The sequence below is a fragment of the Scyliorhinus torazame genome, chromosome 3, assembly GCF_047496885.1.
Source record: "Scyliorhinus torazame isolate Kashiwa2021f chromosome 3, sScyTor2.1, whole genome shotgun sequence".
Taxonomy (NCBI): domain Eukaryota; kingdom Metazoa; phylum Chordata; class Chondrichthyes; order Carcharhiniformes; family Scyliorhinidae; genus Scyliorhinus; species Scyliorhinus torazame.
The window spans coordinates 339,849,606-339,864,171 of record NC_092709.1 but is presented as its reverse complement, the minus strand read 5'-3'; the positions used below and the strand labels follow the sequence as shown (position 1 = coordinate 339,864,171).

Here is a 14,566-nt window from a genome sequence, read left to right as displayed (position 1 = left end):
ACTCAGAGCCTGCGCGGACCAGCTGGCAGAGGTGTTCACGGACATCTTTAACCTGTCCCTACTCCACTCCGAGGTCCCCACCTGCTTCAAGAAGACCACCATCATACCGGTGCCAAAGAAGAACCAGGCAACGTGCCTCAATGACTACCGTCCGGTGGCCCTGGCTTCAGTCGTAATGAAGTGCTTCGAGAGGTTGATCATGAAGCGCATCACCTCCATACTCCCAGAACACCTTCATCCGCTGCAATTCGCATACCGTCGCAACCGGTCCACAGCAGACGCCATTTCCCTGGCCCTACTCTCATCGCTAGAGCATCTCAACAACAAGGATTCCTACATCAGACTCCTATTTATTGACTACAGCTCCGCCTTCAACACCATAATCCCAGCCAAGCGCATATGAAAGCTCCAAAACCTAGGACTTGGCTCCCCACTCTGCAACTGGATCCTCAATTTTCTGACCAACAGATCACAATCAGTAAGAATGAACAACAACATCTCCTCCACAATAGTCCTCAATACCGGGGATTGGATTGGATTGGATTTGTTTATTGTCACGTGTACTGAGGTACAGTGAAAAGTATTTTTCTGCGAGCAGCTCAACAGATCATTAAGTACATGAGAAGAAAAGGGAATAAAAGAAAATACATAATAGGGCAACACAACATATACAATGTAACTACATAAGCACTGGCATCGGATGAAGCATACAGGGTGCGGTGTTAATGAAGTCAGTCCATAAGAGGGTCATTTAGGAGTCTGGTGACAGTGGGGAAGAAGCTGTTTTTGAGTCTGTTCGTGCGTGTTCTCAGACTTCTGTATCTCCTGCCCAATGGAAGAAGTTGGAAGAGTGAGTAAGCCGGGCGGGAGGGATCTTTGACTATACTGCCCGCTTTCCCCAGGCAGCGGGAGGTGTAGATGGAGTCAATGGATGGGAGGCAGGTTCGTGTGATGGACTGGGCGGAGTTCACGACTCTCTGAAGTTTCTTGCGGTCCTGGGCCGAGCAGTTGCCATACCAGGCTGTGATGCTTTCTATGGTGCATCTGTAAAAATTGGTAAGAGTCAATGTGGACATGCCAAATTTCCTTAGTTTCCTGAGGAAGTATAGGCGCTGTTGCGCTTTCTTGGTGGTAGCGTCGACGTGGGTGGACCAGGACAGATTTTTGGAGATGTGCACCCCTAGGAATTTGAAACTGCTAACCATCTCCACCTCGGCCCCGTTGATGCTGACAGGCGTGTGTATAGTACTTTGCTTCCTGAATTCAATTACGGGGCAGCACGGTAGCATTGTGGATAGCACAATTGCTTCACAGCTCCAGGGCCCCAGGTTCGATTCCGGCTTGGGTCACTGTCTGTGCGGAGTCTGCACGTCCTCCCCGTGTCTGCGTGGGTTTCCTCCGGGTGCTCCGATTTCCTCCCACAGTCCAAAGATGTGCAGGGTAGGTGGATTGGCCATGATAAATTGCCCTTAGTGTCCAAAATTGCCCTTGGTGTTGGGTGGAGGTGTTGAGTTTGGGTAGGGTGCTCTTTCCAAGAGCCGGTGCAGACTCAGGGGGCCGAATGGCCTCCTTCTGCACTGTAAATTCAATGATAATCTATGATTAATCTAGGACAAAGGTTCGGCACAACATCGTGGGCTGAAGGGCCTGTTCTGTGCTGTATTTTCTATGTTCTATGTTGTTCTTTAGTTTTGCTGGCATTGAGGGAGAGATTGTTGTCGCTACACCACTCCACTAGGTTCTCTATCTCCCTCCTGTATTCGGACTCATCGTTATTCGAGATCTGGCCCACTATGGTCGTATCGTCAGCAAACTTGTAGATGGAATTGGAACCAAATTTTGCCATGCAGTCGTGTGTGTACAGGGAGTAGAGTAGGGGGCTAAGTACGCAGCCTTGCGGGGTGCCGGTGTTGAGGACTATTGTGGAGGAGGTGTTGTTGTTCATTCTTACTGATTGTGGTCTGTTGGTCAGAAAATCGAGGATCCAATTGCAGAGTGGGGAGCCAAGTCCGAGGTTTTGGAGCTTTGATATGAGCTTGGCTGGGATAATGGTGTTGAAGGCGGAGCTGTATTCAATAAATAAGAGTCTAATGTAGGAGTCCTTGTTTTCGAGATGCTCTAGGGATGAGAGTAGGGCCAAGGAAATGGTGTCTGATGTGGACCGGTTGCAGCGGTATGCGAATTGCAGTGGATCAAGGCGTTCTGGGAGTATGGAGGTGATGCGCTTCATGATCAACCTCTCGAAGCACTTCATTACGACTGAAGTCAGGGCCACTGGTCGGCAGTCATTGATGCACGTTGCTTGGTTCTTCTTTGGTACCGGTATGATGGTGGTCCTGTGGAAGCAGGTGGGGGCCTCGGAGTGGAGTAGGGACAGGTTAAAGATGTCCGTGAATACCTCTGCCAGCTGGTCCGCGCAGGCTCTGAGTGCACGACCAGGGATCCCGTCTGGGCCCGTCGCCTTCCGAGGGTTCACTTTCAGGAAGGCCAATCTGACTTCGGAAGCTGTGATGGTGGGCATGGGTGAATTATGGGCTGCTGGGGCACTCGCCAGAGGATTGTTGCTTACCTGCTCGAACCGAGCATAGAATGCATTGAGTTCATCGGGGAGGGGTACGCTGCTGCCAGAGATACTGTTCGACTTCGCTTTGTAGCCCGTTATGTTGTTTAGTCCTTGCCACAACCGCCGAGAGTCTGTCTGTGACTCGAGCTTGGTTTGATATCCTCTCTTGGCATTCCGGATGGCTTTGCGGAGGTTGTACCTGGATTTCTTGTATAGGTCAGGGTCGTCTGCCTTGAACGCCTCAGATCTGTCCTTCAGTAGGGAGTCAATCTCGCGATTGAGCCATGGTTTCCGGTTGGGGAACGTACTTACTGCTTTCTTTGGCACGCAGTCGTCCACACATTTGCTGATGAAGTCTGTGACGGTGGTGGCATACTCATTTAAGTTGGTCACTGAGTTCTTAAATATGGACCAGTCCACTGTCTCTAAGCAGTCACGTAAGAGCTCTTCTTTCTCCTCGGACCAGCACTGCACAACCTTCTTAGCTGCATTCTCCCGCTTGAGTTTCTGCTTGTATGCCGGGAGAAGGAGCACCGTCTTATGGTCTGATTTCCCAAAGTGCAGTCGGGGGATGGAACGGTAGGCACCCTTGATTTTTGAGTAGCAGTGGTCAAGAGTGTTGTCGCCCCTGGTGGGACAGGAGATGTGCTGGTGGAATTTTGGCAGTACACTCTTGAGGTTGGCCTTGTTCAAGTCTCCGGCCACGATGGACAAGGCCTCCGTGTGCTATGTTTCGTAGTTGTTTATTACTGTGTATAGTTCGTCCAGCGCCTTCCTCACTACTGCCTGGGGTGGGATGTAGACCGCTGTGATAATGGCTGAAGTGAACTCACGTGGAAGATAATATGGGTGGCACTTCACGGTTAGGTATTCCCCGGTCAGGGGGCCCCGCAAGGCTGCATACTTAGTCCCCTACTCTACTCCCTGTACACACGACTGCGTGACAAAATTTGGTTCCAACTCCATCTACAAGTTTGCTGATGATATGACCATAGTGGGCTAGATCTCGAATAACGACGAGTCAGAATACAGGAGGGAGATAGAGAACCTAGTGGAGTGGTGCAGCAACAAAAATCTCTCCCTATATGCCAGCAAAACTAAAGAGCTGGTAATTGACTTCAGGTACACACCCCTGTCAGCATCAACGGGGCCGAGGTGGAGATGGTTAGCAGTTTCAAATTCCTGGGGGTGCATATCTCCAAATATCTGTCTTGGTCCACTCACGTTGACGCTACCACAAAGAAAGCACAACAGCGCCTACACTTCCTCAGGAAACTAAGGAAATTCGGCATGTCCACATTAACTCTTACCAACTTTTGCAGATTCACCATAGAAAGCATCCTATCAGGCTGCATCACTGCCAAGTATGGCAACTGCTCGGCCCAGGACCGCAACAAACTTCAGAGAGTCGTGAACACTGCCCAGTCCGTCACACGAACCTGCCTCCCATCCATTAACTCCATCTACACCTCCCGCTGACTGAGGAAAGCGGGCAGCATAATCAAATACCCCTCCCACCTGGCTTACTCACTCTTCCAACTTCTTCCATTGGGCAGGAGATACAGAAGTCTGAGAACACGACGAACAGATGGTCTGCACCTGGGCACAACTGGAACCGATGTCCTAGGGGGGGGGGGGGGGGGGGGGATGTTGCTAGAGCTCTTGGGGAGAGTTTAAACTAGTATGGCAGGGGGATGGGAACCGATGCAGGAAGTTGGAACGTAGTAAAACAGGGAGAGAAACAAAAGGCAGTAAGGGGGAAAGTGTAAGGCAGAGAAGCCATAGTCAAAAATCAAAAAGGGCGACAGTACAAGGTACAGTGACTGAGGGGAGCTCAGTGAATAGGACCAGTAATACTAAAAGGAATAAAACGGGAAGTAAAAACATTAATGGTAAGCGACGCGGCAGGTTGTTACATGAAGATATGGGTTCAACGACAAGGAAAATTAGGAGAAAAGGTAAGAGGAAATCTAACTTAAGAGAGGTTACTGATCGAGGTGTTAAGATTCAGAACAGATGTAAAAAAGCCAACATAAGTGTACTTGACCTGAATACTCGTAGTATTCGGAATAAGGTAAATGAGTTGATAGCGTAAGTCATTGTGAATGGCTATGATTTAGTGGCCATTACTGAAACATGGTTAAAGGATGGTCACGACTGGGAGTTAAATATACAAGGGCATCAAACTATTCGGAAGGACAGAGTGGATGGTAAGGAAGGTGGTGTAGCTCTGTTATTTAAGGATGACAGCCGTGCTATAGTAAGGGATGACATCGGTGCTATGGAGGATAAGGTTGAATCCATTTGGGTGGAAATCAGGAATAGTAAGGCGAAAAAGTCACTGATAGGAGTAGTCTAAGGCCACCAAATAGTAACATTATGGTGGGGCAGGCAATAAACAAAGAAATAACTGATGCATGTAGAAATGGTACAGCAGTTATCATGGGGGATTTTAATCTACATGTCGATTGGTTTAACCAGGTCGGTTAAGGCAGCCTTGAGGAGGAGTTTATAGAATGTATCCGCGATAGTTTCCTAGAACAGTATGTAATGGAACGTACGAGGGAAGAAGCGGTCCTAGATCTGGTCCTGTGTAATGAGACAGGATTGATTCATGATCTCATAGTTAGGGATCCTCTCGGAAGGAGCGATCACAATATGGTGGAATTTAAAATACAGATGGAGGGTGAGAAGGTAAAATCAAACATTAGTGTTTTGTGCTTAAACAAAGAAGATTACAATGGGATGAGAGAAGAACTAGCTAAGGTAGACTGGGAGCAAAGACTTTATGGTGAAACAGTTGAGGAACAATTATGATGTCATTAGACGTGGCTTGGGGGGGATAAGGTGGAGAAGTAGGCTGCAAGTGTTGGGCACACTGGATAAGTGGGGCTTGTTCAAGGATCAGCTACTGCGTGTTCTTGATAAGTATGTACCGGTCAGACAGGGAGGAAGGCGTCGAGCGAGGGAACCGTGGTTTACCAAGGAAGTGGAATCTCTTGTTAAGAGGAAGAAGGAGGCCTATGTGAAGATGAGGTGTGAAGTTTCGGTTGGGGCGATGGATAGTTACAAGGTAGCGAGGAAGGATCTAAAGAGAGAGCTAAGACGAGCAAGGAGGGGACATGAGAAGTATTTGGCAGGAAGGATCAAGGAAAACCCAAAAGCTTTCTATAGGTATGTCAGGAATAAGCGAATGACTAGGGAAAGAGTAGGACCAGTCAAGGACAGGGATGGGAAATTGTGTGTGGAGTCTGAAGAGATAGGCGAGATACTAAATGAATATTTTTCGTCAGTATTCACTCAGGAAAAAGATAATGTTGTGGAGGAGAATGCTGAGCCCCAGGCTAATAGAATAGATGGCATTGAGGTACGTAGGGAAGAGGTGTTGGCAATTCTGGACAGGCTGAAAATAGATAAGTCCCCGGGACCTGATGGGATTCATCCTAGGATTCTCTGGGAGGCCAGGGAAGAGATTGCTGGACCTTTGGCTTTGATTTTTATGTCATCATTGGCTACAGGAATAGTGCCAGAGGACTGGAGGACAGCAAATGTGGTCCCTTTGTTCAAAAAGGGGAGCAGAGATAACCCCGGCAACTATAGACCGGTGAGCCTCACGTCTGTAGTGGGTAAAGTCTTGGAGGGGATTATAAGAGATAAGATTTATAATCATCTCGATAGGAATAATATGATCAGGGATAGTCAGCATGGCTTTGTGAAGGGTAGGTCATGCCTCACAAACCTTATTGAGTTATTTGAGAAGGTGACTGAACAGGTAGACGAGGGTAGAGCAGTTGATGTGGTGTATATGGATTTCAGCAAAGCGTTTGATAAGGTTCCCCACGGTAGGCTATTGCAAAAAATACAGAGGCTGGGGATTGAGGGTGATTTAGAGATGTGGATCAGAAATTGGCTAGCTGAAAGAAGACAGAGGGTGGTGGTTGATGGGAAATGTTCAGAATGGAGTACAGTCACAAGTGGAGTACCACAAGGATCTGTTCTGGGGCCGTTGCTGTTTGTCATTTTTATCAATGACCTAGAGGAAGGCGCAGAAGGGTGGGTGAGTAAATTTGCAGACGATACTAAAGTCGGTGGTGTTGTCGATAGTGTGGAAGGATGTAGCAGGTTACAGAGGGATATAGATAAGCTGCAGAGCTGGGCTGAGAGGTGGCAAATGGAGTTTAATGTAGAGAAGTGTGAGGTGATTCACTTTGGAAGGAATAACAGGAATGCGGAATATTTGGCTAATGGTAAAGTTCTTGAAAGTGTGGATGAGCAGAGGGATCTAGGTGTCCATGTACATAGATCCCTGAAAGTTGCCACCCAGGTTGATAGGGTTGTGAAGAAGGCCTATGGAGTGTTGGCCTTTATTGGTAGAGGGATTAAGTTCCGGAGTCAGGAGATCATGTTGCAGCTGTACAGAACTCTGGTTCGGCCACATTTGGAGTATTGCGTACAGTTCTGGTCACCGCATTATAGGAAGGACGTGGAGGCTTTGGAGCGGGTGCAGAGGAGATTTACCAGGATGTTGCCTGGTATGGAGGGAAAATCTTATGAGGAAAGGCTGATGGACTTGAGGTTGTTTTCGTTGGAGAGAAGCAGGTTAAGAGGAGACTTAATAGAGGCATACAAAATGATCAGGGGGTTAGATAGGGTGGACAGTGAGAGCCTTCTCCCGCGGATGGAAATGGCTGGCACGAGGGGACATAACTTTAAACTGAGGGGTAATAGATATAGGACAGAGGTCAGAGGTAGGTTCTTTACGCAAAGAGTAGTGAGGCCGTGGAATGCCCTACCTGCTACAGTAGTGAACTCGCCAACATTGAGGGCATTTAAAAGTTTATTGGATAAACATATGGATGATAATGGCATAGTGTAGGTTAGATGGCTTTTGTTTCGGTGCAACATCGTGGGCCGAAGGGCCTGTACTGCGCTGTATTGTTCTATGTTCTATGAACAGTGGAGAACCTTCCAAGCGATTTTTTACAGTGCTCAGCAAAGGTTTATACCAACAAAAAGGAAGGACGGTAGAAAGAGGGAAAATCGACCGTGGATATCTAAGGAAATAAGGGAGAGTATCAAATTGAAGGAAAAAGCATACAAAGTAGCAAAGATTAGTGGGAGACTAGAGGACTGGGAAATCTTTAGGGGGCAACAGAAAGCTACTAAAAAAGCTATAAAGAAGAGTAAGATAGATTATGAGAGTAAACTTGCTCAGAATATAAAAACAGACAGTAAACGTTTCTACAAATATATAAAACAAAAAAGGGTCGGTCTTCACAGTGGAAGACACAAATGACATGCCAGTGACTGATGGAAATGAGGCTATGACAGGTGAGGACCTTGAGAGGATTGATATCACTAAGGAGGTAGTGATGGGCAAGCTAATGGGGCTAAAGGTAGACAAGTCTCCTGGCCCTGATGGAATGCATCCCAGAGTGCGAAAAGAGATGGCTAGGGAAATTGCAACTGCACTAGTGATAATTTACCAAAATTCACTGGACTCTGGGGTGGTCCCGGCGGATTGGAAATTAGCAAACTTGACACCACTGTTTAAAAAAGGAGGTAGGCAGAAAGCGGGTAATTATAGGCCAGTGAGCTTAACTTCAGTAGTAGGGAAGATGCTGTAATCTATCATCAAGGAAGAAATAGCGAGGCATCTGGATGGAAATTGTCCCATTGGGCAGACGCAGCATGGGTTCATAAAGGGCGGGTGTGCCTAACTAATTTAATGGAATTTTCTGAGGACATTACCAGTGCGGTAGATAACGGGGAACCAATGGATGTGGTATATCAGGATTTCCAGAAAGCCTTTGACAAGGTGCCACACAAAAGGTTGCTGCATAAGATAAAGATGCATGGCATTAAGGGGAAAGTAGTAGCATGGATAGAGGATTGGTTAATTAATAGAAAGCAAAGAGTGGGGATTAATGGGTGTTTCTCTGGTTGGCAATCAGTAGCTAGTGGTGTCCCTCAGGGATCAGTGTTGGGCCCACAATTGTTCACAATTTACATGGATGATTTGGAGTTGGGGACCAAGGGCAATGTGTCCAAGTTTGCAGCCGACACTAAGATGAATGGTAAAGCAAAAAGTGCAGAGGATACTGGAAGTCTGCAGAGGAATTTGGATAGGCTAAGTTCTGGCAGATGGAATACAATGTTGACAAATGTGAGGGCTAGGGTCTGGCCGATGGAATACAATGTTGACAAATGTGAGGTTATCCATTTTGGTAGGAATAACAGCAAAAGGGATTGGTATTTAAATGATAAAATATTAAAACATGCTGCTGTGCAGAGAGACCTGGGTGTGCTAGTGCATGAGTCGCAAAAAGTTGGTTGACAGGTGCAACAGGTGATTAAGAAGGCAAATGGAATGTTGTCCTTCATTGCTTGAGGGATGGAGTTTAAGACTAGGGAGGTTATGCTGCAATTGTATAAGGTGTTAGAGAAGCCACACCTGGAGTATTGTGTTCAGTTTTGTTCTCCTTACTTGAGAAAGGACGTACTGGCACTGGAGGTGTGCAGAGGAGATTCACTAGGTTAATCCCAGAGCTGAAGGGGTTGGATTACGAGGAGAGGTTGAGTAGACTGGGACTGTACTCGTTGGAATTTAGAAGGATGAGGGGGGATCTTATAGAAATATATAAAATTATGAAGGGAATAGATAGGATAGATGCGAGCAGGTTGTTTCCACTGGCGGGTGAAAGCAGAACGAGGGGGCATAGTCTCAAAATAAGGGGAAGTAGATTTAGGACTGAGTTTAGGAGGAACTTCTTCACCCAAAGGGTTGTGAATCTATGGAATTCCTTGCTCAGTGAAGCAGCAGAGGCTCCTTCATTAAATGTTTTTAAGATAAAGATAGATAGTTTTTTGAAGAATAAAGGGATTAAGGGTTATGGTGTTCGGGCCGGAAAGTGGAGCTGAGTCCACAAAAGATCAGCCATGATCTCATTGAATGGTGGAGCAGGCTCGAGGGGCCAGATGGCCTACTCCTGCTGCTAGTTTTTATGTTCTTATGTTTTATGTCAAAGCAGCTTCTTCCCCGCTGTTACCAGACTCCTAAATGACCCTCTTATGGACTGACCTCATTAACACTACACCCCTATATGCTTCATCCGATGCCGGTGCTTATGTAGTTACATTGTATACTTTGTGTTGCCCTATTATGTCTTTTCTTTAATTCTCTTTTCTTCCCATGTACTTAATGATCTGTTGAGCTGCTCGCATAAAAATACTTTTCACTGTACCACGGTCCACTTGACAATGAACAATTCAATCCAATTCAATCCAATCCAGTGCAAATCTGCTGTCCTTACCTGGTCTGGCCTTTATGTGACTCCAGATACACAGCAACATGGAAATGGCTGTGCAAATCACTCAGCTCTGGGGTAATTAGGAATGGCAGCAAATGCTGGCTTTACCAATGACACTCACATCCCATGACAGAACAAAAAAATTGTATCCACAAGAGAATTGGAAGCAGGAGTAGACCACAGGCACGGTGGCACAGTGGTTAGCATTGCTGCGTCACAGTACCAGGGACCCGGGTTCATTTCCGACCTTGGGTGACTGCAGTGTCTGCACATTCTCCCCATTCTGTGTGGAAATCCCAGTGTCCTGGGGCAGCACGGTGGCGCAGTGGTTCGCACTGCTGCCTACGGCGCTGAGGACCCGGGTTTGATCCCGGCCCCTGGTCACTGTCCGTGTGGAGTTTGCACATTCTTCCCGTGTCTGCTTATGTTTCATCCCCACAATATTACAAAGGGAGATTCCCCAAACTAGGGATGTATTACGGGGAATTTATATTTGTGATGAACGGTTACTGCCTTATCATCATGTAAGGTGATGTCCCCTTTAAGACCGGGCTTGGAACCCTGGGGACTCCGCCTCTGGCTCCGCCCATCTGGGAGCCAGACATAAAGGGCTGCCTCATGGTCTGTGTAGCAGTCAGCTCTCGTCTCTAGCTGTAGCATAGTTATTAGTCTAATAAAGCCTTCTTTACAGTTAAATCTCTAAGCGTCATTATTGAGGGTACCTCAATATTGTAGTGGGTTAATTTGATCAAGGTTTTCAGGGTATAATGGGGAACCGATAAAGGTGGACAAAAGAGCAACTAGTTCTGCTGGAATCTCGGGCTTGGTTCTAGGATGAGGACAACCTAAAATAATATTTCAGGGATAGAATTAGGAATCGTTTCTAAATGTAATGGATGGCAGCATTTGGGAATTCTATTTTCGCAAATGGCGGTCAATGCAAAATCAATTGTTAATTTTAAACCCCAAATTGTGCTATCCTAAGGTATTAAAGGAATGTGGGACAAAGATCATCCATTGATTGAGTTCACAGATTAGCTGTGATGTGACTGAACGGTGACCTACTCCTATGTACCAAACTGCTTTGACAAAGAGTCATCAGACTCAAAATGTTAGCTCTTTTCTCTCCCTACAGATGCTGCCAGACTTGCTGAGATTTTCCAGCATTTTCTCTTTCGTTCCTATATACCAATGTTCCTTTGTACCAATGTTCCTGTGTACCAATGTTCCTGGGTACCAATGTTCCTGTGTACCAATGTTCCTGGGTACCAATGTTCCTGTGTACCAAGGTTCCTGGGTACCAATGTTCCTGGGTACCAATGTTCCTGTGTATCGATGTTCTTGTGTCACGAAGTTCAACCATTATTTGGGCATAAAAACATTAATTTTCGGGATGTGGGCGTGCTGGCGAAGTCAGCATTTATTGTCAATCTCTAATTGCCATTATGAAGGTGATGGTGAACCTTATTTTAAACATATGTAGTGAAGATGCTCTCATGGTGATATTCTTATTATTTTGTGTAATGGTTCATAGGCCAGCTGAGAGGGCAATTAAGAGTCAACGGGAACCAATTAACAACCTTGTTGTGCCCGACTTGGGTGTCGGGACGAGGCTGTTGAAAGCTGCGAAAGGCCACTCGCGAGATTGGCGACATTCGAACCGTCTCGGCAGATTTAACGGAGTCTCGCGAGACATCGTGATCTGGACCTCGCCCTCACTGGACGTGATCCAGATTCGGCATTTAAATATGCATTCCTGGGATTTCCCCGAGCCTGGGGCCTAATGGCCGCACTTGGGAGACCTCGTCAGGGCGCCATTTAGTACTTGTTTCCACATACATGGACCAGTCGTATTGGCACCCGGGGATGGGGAGTTCTCCCAGCACTGCCAGGGTGCCTGGGTAGCACTGCTATCCTGGCAGGGGCACTGACAGGCTGCCATTGCCAGGATGCCCAGGTGTTAGGTTGGCAGTGCCAGTGGGGCCTTACCAGGTGGGGGGGGGGGTGAGGGGTGCTCCTGGGGGCGCCTCCCCGAGGTGGGCGGGGCGGGGGAGGCGAAGAGGGAAAGGGGGAGGCCGAAAACAGGGGGTGGGGGGGCAGGAGGCTGAAAGTGGGGACGGAACATCGGGGCGGCCAGACAAAATGACACCCCGATCTGCAAGGAGCCTTTCCTGAAGCTCGCCAGCAGGAAATGACTCTAAATGAGGCCTCAGCGGGGCGAAACTCCCCAAGGCCAAAAAAACCCGTCAAAGTGCAGTTAAATAACGAGGTGTTTCTCGGGGCTGCAGCCATCGCGAAACACCCCACTAAATCTAGCCAAAAGACATAGATTGTTTTCTGGTTAAATAGCGCCTAACCACATAGAACATACAGTGCAGAAGGAGGCCATTCGGCCCATCGAGTCTGCACCGACCCACTTAAGCCCTCACATCCACCCTATCTCCGTAACCCAATAACCCCTCCTAACTTTTCTAGTCACTAAGGGCAATTTAGAATGTCCAATCCACCTAACCTGCACGTCTTTGGACTGTGGGAGGAAACCAGAGCACCCATAGGAAACCCACGCAGACACGGAGAGAACGTGCAGACTCCGCACAGACAGTGACCCAGCGGGGAATCGAACCTGGGACCCTGACGCTGTGAAGCCACAGTGCTGTCCACTTGTGCTACCGTGCTGCCATTCAGTGGGGTTTTAAGTCATATACAAGTAATATATATACACCAGGCTTACTTTGTTATAGAATATTAGTGATTCTGTTGGGCTTTTTCAGACAATCAAACAACTTTATGGTCATTTTAACCAATATTAGGTACTTAATCCAGGACAAGGAAGTGCCTCATGGTCTTCAGGCATACTCTCTTCAGCAGAGAGCCCCAGCCAATTTTGTCCTTTATAATGCAAGGGTGTTGGAAGAACATTGCATTGCATCTACTGCCACATTGGCTGAAATCATCATAAACTAGGGATTGAACCTGAACTCTCCTCAATTTACAGAAGTCAAGGAGACCACATTGAGATTCTAAAACCATTAACAAAAGACTCCCTTTTGCTCCCAACCTTAAAGACCCAGATGGCCAGATACATTTATGTTAAAGTTATGATAGATGGCAGCCAGATTAAAAGCCTTCAGTTCTTGTCCTCAAGAAGGATATATGGGTCTTGGATGGAGTATATTGCAGATTCACGAAGGAGATAACTGGGCTTAGAGTGTTAAATTACTAAGGAATTAATAGGATAGATAGTGAGAAACCATTTTCTCTGGTAGGGGAGTTCAGAACTAAAGGGACATAACCTTAAAATTAGAGGCTAACTTCAGGAAGCACCTGCTCACACAAAATGGAAGATAAAATCTGGACATTTTTCTGCCAAAACGTTATTGAGGAGGATGAGAGTCAGTTGACAACGTCAAATCAGAGATTGATAATATTTTTGTTGGAGAAAGCTATTAAGGGAGACGGAATCAAGGTGGATAGATGGAGTTAAGATGTAGATGAGCTTTGATCTAACTGAAGGAACAGGTGTTATGGGCCAACTGCTTCCCATTTTTCCTCATTTCTATCTTATGAAGCCTCACTGAACAAGACATTTACCGTATTTGCCACCATCCTCCCCGTTGGCATTGACCTTTTTGCCGAGCACTTGGACATGTTTGCCACTGGTCCTGCTGTAGAGCTGGTAGATTCTGATCTGCTTCCGGCTCAGGTCATCTGAGTGCCTGGTATGGTTCTCCACATAGGTCCTGAAGTGCTCTGTGGTCTGCTTTGATTCCTGTTAAATTAATGAATAGCAAGAATGAGGGTAAGGAGCTTAGTGAGGACACTGAAGGCATAGGGCTAATAGTGAGGCACTAAGATTGGGGCTGAGAATGGGGGAATGGGGCTGAGAGTGAGGCACTAAGAATGGGGGTATGGGGCTGAGAATGGGGCTGAGAATGGGGGCATAGGCTGAGAATGGAACCATGGGGATGAGAATGGGGTCATGGGGCTGGAAATGGGGTCATAGGGCTGGGAATGGGGCCATGGGGCTGAGAATGAGGTCATGGGGCTGTGAATGGGGTCATGGGGCTGAGAATGAGGTCATGGTGCTGAGAATGGGGCCATGGGGCTTATAATGGGGTCATGGGGCTGTGGATGGGGCCATGGGGCTGGGAATGGGGTCATAGGGCTGGGAATGGGGCCATGTGGCTGAGAATGGGGTCATGGGGCTGAGAATGGGGCCATGGGGCTGAGGATGGGGTCATGGGGCTGGGAATGGGGCCATGGGGCTGAGAATGGGGTCATGGGGCTATGAATGGGGCCATGGGGCTGAGAATGGGGCCATGGCGCTGACACTGGGGCCATGGGGCTTATAATGGGGTCATGGGGCTGAGGATGGGGCCATGGGGCTGGGGTCATAGGGTTGGGATTGGGGCAATGGGGCTGTGAATGGGGCCATGGGGCTGAGAATGGGGCCATGGGGCTGAGAATGGGGCCATGGGGCTGATATTGGGGCCATGGGGCTTATAATGGGGTCATGGGGCTGAGATTGGGGCCATGGGGCTGGGAATGGGGCCATGGGGCTGAGAATGGGGCCATGGGGCTATGAATGGGGCCATGGCGCTTACAATGGGGCCATGGGGCTGGGAATGGGGCCATGGGGCTGAGAATGGGGCCATGGGGCTGATATTGCGGCCATGGGGCTTATAATGGGGTC

The 14,566-nt window shown here is 47.7% G+C and overlaps 1 protein-coding gene across 1 annotated transcript in view; it reads right to left on the bottom strand.

Moving 5' to 3' along the window:
* Window positions 1-14,566, bottom strand: part of fgf24 (fibroblast growth factor 24) — a 201,423-nt gene that overhangs the window by 72,914 nt on the left and 113,943 nt on the right. The window contains exon 3 of the mRNA XM_072497709.1: window positions 13,465-13,642. Within this exon, the coding sequence (XP_072353810.1) occupies window positions 13,465-13,642 (178 nt within the window). The remainder of the gene's footprint in view (window positions 1-13,464; window positions 13,643-14,566) is intronic.